This window comes from Petromyzon marinus, chromosome 37 (genome assembly GCF_048934315.1).
Source record: "Petromyzon marinus isolate PM22_M1 ecotype Great Lakes invasive population chromosome 37, UKy_Petmar_22M1.pri1.0, whole genome shotgun sequence".
NCBI classification, from domain to species: domain Eukaryota; kingdom Metazoa; phylum Chordata; class Hyperoartia; order Petromyzontiformes; family Petromyzontidae; genus Petromyzon; species Petromyzon marinus.
In genome coordinates, this window is record NC_133703.1 from 13,017,717 (window position 1) to 13,026,039 (window position 8,323).

Below are 8,323 nucleotides of genomic sequence, written 5' to 3' on the forward strand. Positions count from 1 at the left end.
GCAAGAGATCGGCACCGGGCAGCAGATGCGATCCCAGCGCCGCCATAAAACACCACCGCCGCGGCCAGGCGCCTGGGCGCGGGGTCGGTGGCTGGCGCGGCCCCGTTCCGCGGGCCGCTCGGCAGAGCCGCGAGTCTAGACGGGGCGCCCCGGGCCCCGGCCCCCCCTCCTCCTCCTCCCTCCCCCACCGTGCCACCAACGTCAAGAGGCGCCTCCCGCAGACGCCGCCGCCGACGCCGCCGGCCCGCGGTTGTTATAGAAACTGCGGCGCGGCCGCTCTGAATTTCGCCAGTGAATTAGCTTGGTGTGTTTCACGCGACGCGGCACAATGGGCCCTAATTAGGGTCTCGACATGCGACCAGCGGGGCCAGCCTTTTCATCCCCTCGTCCCCCCGCTGCCTCGCCGCCCCCGCCACCCCCACAACCCCCTTCCACCCGCGCCTCCACCAACTTTGGCCGCGAATCACGCCGCGCTCCCATCCTCGCACCGCGAATATAAAAGCGAGCGCGGGACTCGTCCGCAGCCCCGTCGCCAACCGCCCGTCAGCGTCACGCATGGGCGCGCCGAGCCCATCATGCCGGAGTCCCTGCGCGCGGAGTCCGCGTCCTCCACGCGCGCGCCGCTGCTCCTGCTGCTGCCCCTGCTGCTGCTGCCCCTGCTGCTGCTGCGCATCCAGGGCAGCGCCGCGCAACATTTCCTCCACCTGCGCCCCGTGCCCAGCGAGGAGCTGCCCCTCACCGACCTCATCGAGTACCCGGACCCCGAGCTCGACCCCAAGACCAAGGACCTGGACGAGAGGGTGCTGAGGAGGCTTCTGGGCAGCCACTTCGATCCGACCTTCATGTCCGTGGCGGCTCCGGGCGAAGTCCGCGGACTCGCCAAGAACGCCAGCGAGCCCGGCGAGCAGCACGGCCGAGGGGCAGCGGCCGCGCGGCGCGAGCGCGCGATGCCGAGCGAGATCAGGGACATGGACTTCGCGCGTGCCGCTTGGCCGGACCCCAGGGGCTCGCGAGCCGGCGCCCTGGGCAGGAAGGCGCGGCGCAAGATGCAGCTCTTCCTGTGGGCCTACACCCAGTGCCCCGTGGCCTACGCGTGGAAGGATCTGGGAGGCCGCTTCTGGCCTCGCTACGTGCGCGAGGGCAGCTGCCAGAGCGGTCGCTCGTGCTCCATCCCCGCGGGCATGAGCTGCAAGGCGCAGCGCTCCACCAGCAAGGCCATCCTGCGCTGGTATTGCCGTGGGTGGGGCGCGCACAGGAACTGCACGTGGCTGAAGATCCAGTATCCCATCATAGCCGAGTGCAGATGCTCCTGCTGAGCCACTTCTGGATGGATGAATGGATGACGAAGATCTCCCCGTCTCTCTCTCTCTCTCTCCGCGCCACGCGCTCTCGCGGGGTGCCACGTCGCACGTGCGGGCGCGCGCGCTCCGGATGCCGCCTGGAATTCGCTCGTCGCTCCATCTCTGCTTTGGTCGTCCCGGACATTCCCTTACGACCGTGCGCGTGTGTGGTATGTCTGCCAACACGGAGCGAGCCGAGTTCGACTCTCGCGAACGGCCAACACCAGTGACCACTATTTGAACCAATCTTGGGCCTCCCCTAGGTCGACTCAGCCTCAAATGGGTACCTGGTGCGGTGTGTAAAAAGAATTGCCACTAGGGAGGCAAAGGCGGTCGGGCGTGGCGCTGGCAACCCACCCCCTCTTGTGCCGTGCCGGCCTTCATAGGTGCTCGCTAACAGCACTTGCCCCAACAGTCTGTTGAGGCTACACGGGGGATCTTTAATCTGCCAACACAGAGCGGTGGCGCAGCGGTTAGCGCGCTGCGCTACGACCCCGGTGACCCGATTTCGATTCCCGCTCACGGCCAACATCGTTGACGAATATCTGAGCCTCCCTTAGGTCGACTCCGTCTCAATTCAGTACCTGATGGGATGTGTAAACATCGCCACTCGGGAGACAGAAGGCGACTCCGGGCGTGGCGCTGGCAACCCACCTCCCCGTGCGCCGTTCCGGCCTTCATAGGTGCTCGTGAACAGCACTTCCCCCAACAGTCTATTGAGGCTACATGGGGGATCTTTGACTTTGTATCTGCCAACGGGGAGCGCCGCGTGTACGATCCGCAAATTGAAAGTGAGCCGCGTCCCATGAACATCTCTTGAATCCGTTACAAGTGTACACGCGCTTTGACATGATACTGTTGAGTTTTATATATATATTTGGAAATATATAAATATACAGATAGTTTGTATATATATCATGAACAGTACCGTATTGTTTCAGTATTAAGGCGATGTGTGTGCTAAAAGGGACGCGTCACAGTGTGCCAGTCAGTGTTACAGCACTACCAATTAGTGTACCAGTCAGTGTTACAGCACTACCAATTAGTGTACCAGTGTAACAGCACTACCAATTAGTGTACCAGTGTTACAGCACTACCAATTAGTGTACCAGTCAGTGTTACAGCACTACAAATTAGTGTGCCAGTGTTACAGCACTACCAATTAGTGTGTCAGTGTTACAGCACTACCAATTAGTGTACCAGTGTTACAGCACTACCAATTAGTGTACCAGTCAGTGTTACAGCACTACCAATTAGTGTACCAGTGTTACAGCACTACCAATTAGTGTACCAGTGTTACAGCACTACCAATTAGTGTACCAGTCAGTGTTACAGCACTACCAATTAGTGTACCAGTCAGTGTTACAGCACTACCAATTAGTGTGCCAGTGTTACAGCACTACCAATTAGTGTACCAGTCAGTGTTACAGCACTACCAATTAGTGTACCAGTGTTACAGCACTACCAATTAGTGTACCAGTGTTACAGCACTACCAATTAGTGTACCAGTGTTACAGCACTACTAATTAGTGTACCAGTGTTACAGCACTACCAATTAGTGTACCAGTCAGTGTTACAGCACTACTAATTAGTGTACCAATGGTACAGCACTACTAATTAGTGTACCAGTGTTACAGCACTACCAATTAGTGTGCCAGTGTTACAGCACTACTAATTAGTGTGCCAGTCAGTGTTACAGCACTACCAATTAGTGTGCCAGTGTTACAGCACTACCAATTAGTGTGCCAGTGTTACAGCACTACCAATTAGTGTGCCAGTGTTACAGCACTACCAATTAGTGTGCCAGTGTTACAGCACTACCAATTAGTGTACCAGTCATTGTTACAGCACTACCAATTAGTGTGCCAGTGTTACAGCACTACTAATTAGTGTACCAGTGTTACAGCACTACTAATTAGTGTACCAGTGTTACAGCACTACTAATTAGTGTACCATTGTTACAGCACTACTAATTAGTGTACCAGTGTTACAGCACTACCAAATAGTGTACCAGTGTTACAGCACTACCAATTAGTGTACCAGTGTTACAGCACTACCAATTAGTGTGCCAGTGTTACAGCACTACTAATTAGTGTACCAGTGTTACAGCACTACTAATTAGTGTACCAGTGTTACAGCACTACTAATTAGTGTACCAGTGTTACAGCACTACTAATTAGTGTACCAGTGTTACAGCACTACTAATTAGTGTACCAGTGTTACAGCACTACCAATTAGTGTGCCAGTGTTACAGCACTACTAATTAGTGTACCAGTCAGTGTTACAGCACTACCAATTAGTGTACCAGTAAGTGTTACAGCACTACCAATTAGTGTACCAGTGTTACAGCACTACCAATTAGTGTACCAGTGTTACAGCACTACTAATTAGTGTACCAGTCAGTGTTACTGCACTACTAATAAGTGTACCAGTGTTACAGCACTACCAATTAGTATACCAGTGTTACAGCACTACCAATTAGTGTGCCAGTGTTACAGCACTACAAATTAGTGTACCAGTGTTACAGCACTACCAATTAGTGTACCAGTCAGTGTTACAGCACTACCAATTAGTGTACCAGTAAGTGTTACAGCACTACCAATTAGTGTACCAGTTAGTGTTACAGCACTACCAATTAGTGTACCAGTCAGTGCTACATCACTACCAATTAGTGTACCAGTGTTACAGCACTACCAATTAGTGTACCAGTGGTACAGCACTACCAATAAGTGTACCAGTTAGTGTTACAGCACTACCAATTAGTGTACCAGTCAGTGCTACAGCACTACCAATTAGTGTACCAGTGTTACACAACTACCAATTAGTGTACCAGTCAGTGTTACAGCACTACCAATTAGTGTACCAGCAGTGTTACAGCACTACCAATTAGTGTACCAGTCAGTGCTACAGCACTACCAATTAGTGTACCAGTGTTACACAACTAGCAAATTAGTGTACCAGTGTTACAGCACTACCAATTAGTGTACCAGTGTTACAGCACTACCAATTAGTGTACCAGTGTTACAGCACTACCAATTAGTGTACCAGTGTTACAGCACTACCAATTAGTGTACCAGTGTTACAGCACTACTAATTAGTGTACCAGTCAGTGTTACAGCACTACCAATTAGTGTACCAGTGTTACATCACTACCAATTAGTGTACAAGTGTTACAGCACTACCAATAAGTGTACCAGTTAGTGTTACAGCACTACCAATTAGTGTACCAGTCAGTGCTACAACACTACCAATTAGTGTACCAGTGTTACACAACTACCAATTAGTGTACCAGTCAGTGTTACAGCACTACCAATTAGTGTACCAGCAGTGTTACAGCACTACCAATTAGTGTACCAGTCAGTGCTACAGCACTACCAATTAGTGTACCAGTGTTACACAACTAGCAATTAGTGTACCAGTGTTACAGCACTACCAATTAGTGTACCAATGTTACAGCACTACCAATTAGTGTACCAGTGTTACAGCACTACCAATTAGTGTACCAGTGTTACAGCACTACCAATTAGTGTACCAGTGTTACAGCACTACCAATTAGTGTACCAGTCAGTGTTACAGCACTACCAATTAGTGTACCAGTGTTACAGCACTACCAATTAGTGTATCAGTTAGTATTACAGCACTACCAATTAGTGTACCAGTGTTACAGCACTACTAATTAGTGTACCAGTCAGTGTTACAGCACTACCAATTAGTGTACCAGTGTTACAGCACTACCAATTAGTGTACCAGTGTTACAACACTACTAATTAGTGTACCAGTGTTACAGCACTACCAATTAGTGTACCAGTGTTACAGCACTACCAATTAGTGTACCAGTGTTACAGCACTACCAATAAGTGTACCAGTCAGTGTTACAGCACTACCAATTAGTGTACCAGTGTTACAGCACTACCAATTAGTGTACCAGCAGTGTTACAGCACTACCAATTAGTGTACCAGCAGTGTTACAGCACTACTAATTAGTGTACCAGTGTTACAGCACTACTAATTAGTGGACCAGTGTTACAGCACTACTAATTAGTGTACCAGTCATTGTTACAGCACTACCAATTAGTGTACCAGTCAGTGTTACAGCACTACCAATTAGTGTGCCAATCAACGCACTCCGCCAGTGGCTCCTCGTTGTAGTATTCTGGTGGGCTCGCATTTCGAAACGTTCCGCTCAAGCAGCGGTGTAGAACGTCCGTCCCGTGACTTCGCGTTATCCAGGCCCGCGACGACACGGGTCCTGACTACCCGCCACCACCGCGATCGAATCGGCTCGGAAACCGACCATCTGTCTGTCCGTCGTTCGCAGGCAGCTTAGCCGCACTGATCGAGACCTAGATGGTGAGCGTATCTTCCGTAGGTGACCACAACGACGCAGGGTTTGAATGTCACTTGAGAGGGCCGCTGCAAGCCGCCCTCCCTCGCTCTAGCAAAGGGGCAGAAGTGACCACCGAGGTGCGGGTGGATGCACGTTGAACTTCTTTCGCACCGTACCCAGCCAACGGTGCTAATCGGAGGTGTGGCGGGGTGGGAGGAGGACAGTTTTAAATAATTGACTTTCCAATCGAGAGGATTTCAAAGTGCATAGCTGCTGTGGCTTCCTAATATCGGAAAAAAGAGCGTTCCAGACGGCCACGCAAGGGGGAGGGGTGGGGGGATTGGAGGTCTTTGATTGGGCCCGCAGTTAAAGGGGCAAGGCTCCGCCTACCCGCAGGTTCAGTGCGTCGCGTCTGTCACGTGTGCCGTGATGCGTCAATCGGAGAGGCATCTCGGCGCTGTGTGGAACGTACACGTCTGGGGTTGTGTACCTTGCGGTGTCTCTGGTTGGCAAAGGCGTGAGCGCACACACACGCGCACACGCACACACACACACAAAGACACACACGATGCGCGCGTAACACCTATGAAGGCGGAAAGGCACACAAAGGGGGTGGGTGCCCAGCACCACGCTCGGCCACCTTTGTCTTCCGAGTGGCGATGTTTACACACCGCACCTAGATACTCTTGTTGAGGCTGAGTCGACCTAAGGGAGGAGGCCTAGGACGGATTAAGATAATCGCCACCGGTGTTGGCCGTGAGCGGGAATCGAACCCGGGTCGCCAGGTTCGTAGCACAGCAGCGCGCTAACCGCTACACCACCGCTCCCCATACACACGCGCGCACACACACATACACACGTACACACACACGCACACACACATACACACACGCGCGCGCACACACACGCGCCTACACACACACGTACACACACGTACACACACACACGTACACACACACGCGCCTACACACACACGCACACACACACGCGAGGTGGTAATGTACATTGTTTTGACTGCTCGCACTTATACGAGTGGCACCTGTCCCTGGCATAACAATGCCTCTCGCTGTGACCACGTGGCTTCATGAATCACTTTGGGATGGATGCATCCAGCGCACACGCTGGAAGTGTGTTATTATAAAACGTGTTGCTGCTGCGTGTGCGCGTGCGTTAGCAACATGAAGTTTCGAGCAATATATCCGTGTGTGCCGGTGATGTGCTCTACACAACACGTGAATGTTTGATGTGTTTTCTAAATATTTATGTCCGTGTTTATATTCTATTAAAATGAATTATTACGTGCATAGAGCTTGTATACATGTTTTAAGGACGTACGACCACTGGTTTAGCGGCACGAAGGTGAAATAGACTCTGCGTGTTCATTGAATGCATCCGGTGTGCGATTGAATCACACGATGCCAAGACGAGGACTTCATTTCACGCTGGATATTTTTTTGAGGTTCGCTCTGTAGAAGGCTTGAGTAGGTGTTGTCACTTAATCATAGTGGCCACAGCTCACAGTGAGGGGATATACTGGATGTGGTGTTCCGGGCTCGGATGTAATTTCCAGACCCACCGACCCAGACAGACCCCGGCTGAAAGGAATGAATCCCTTGGTTGTGTGTGTGTTGTTTATTATGATTATTAGAATAGTAACTTCACAATGGCGTTACCAATGTAGAGACTGTATACGCGTAACGTCGCTGTTTTGATTAACCAGTGGAACTTCTAAGCTTTCTGAGTCAATAAAGGCAGCTTGCCTCGTGTGCTACTCTCGGCTTTAGAGGACTCTTCTGACACGGTCAGTGAGCGAATGCGGAGCAAGGTGTGAGCCTTGCCGAATGAGTGACTATCCCTGCACAGACACGCCATCATCATAGACACATCATCATCATCATAGAAACATCATCATCAACACCATCATCATCATAGACACATCATCATAGACACATCATCATCATAGACACATCATCATAGACACATCATTATAGACACACCATCATCATAGACACATCATCATCATAGACACATCATCATCAACACCATTATAATTATCATATACACATCATCATCATAGACACATCATCATCAACACCATCATCATAGACACATCATCAACACCATCATCATCATAGACACATCATCATCAACACCATCATATACACATCATCATCATCATAGACACATCATCATCATAGACACATCATCATCAACACCATCATCATCATAGACACATCATCATAAACACATCATCATCATAGACACATCATCAACACCATCATCATAGACACATCATCATCATCATAGACACATCATCATCATAGACACATCATCATCAACACCATCATCATATACACATCATCATCATCATAGACACATCATCATAGACACATCATCATCAACACCATCATCATCATAGACACATCATCATAGACACATCATCATCATAGACACATCATCATCAAGACTATCATCATAGACACATCATCATCATAGACACATCATCATCAACACCATTATAATTATCATATACACATCATCATCATCATAGACACATCATCATAGACACATCATCAACACCATCATCATCATAGACACATCATCATCAACACCATCATCATCATAGACACATCACCATCATCATAGACACATCATC

General features: G+C 50.0%; 1 protein-coding gene across 1 annotated transcript; it reads left to right on the forward strand.

Moving 5' to 3' along the window:
• Nucleotides 1-510: 510 nt before the first annotated feature.
• Nucleotides 511-7,438, forward strand: LOC116949564 (noggin-2-like). The gene has a single exon (XM_032966988.2). The coding sequence runs from the start codon at nucleotides 576-578 to the stop codon at nucleotides 1,314-1,316; it is 741 nt and encodes a 246-aa protein (XP_032822879.1). The 5' UTR covers nucleotides 511-575; the 3' UTR covers nucleotides 1,317-7,438.
• Nucleotides 7,439-8,323: the final 885 nt, after the last annotated feature.

Excerpts from the sequence above, each read along its gene's own strand:
- LOC116949564 (XM_032966988.2), top strand. The coding sequence starts at position 576 with ATGCCGGAGTCCCTGCGCGCGGAGTCCGCGTCCTCCACGCGCGCGCCG.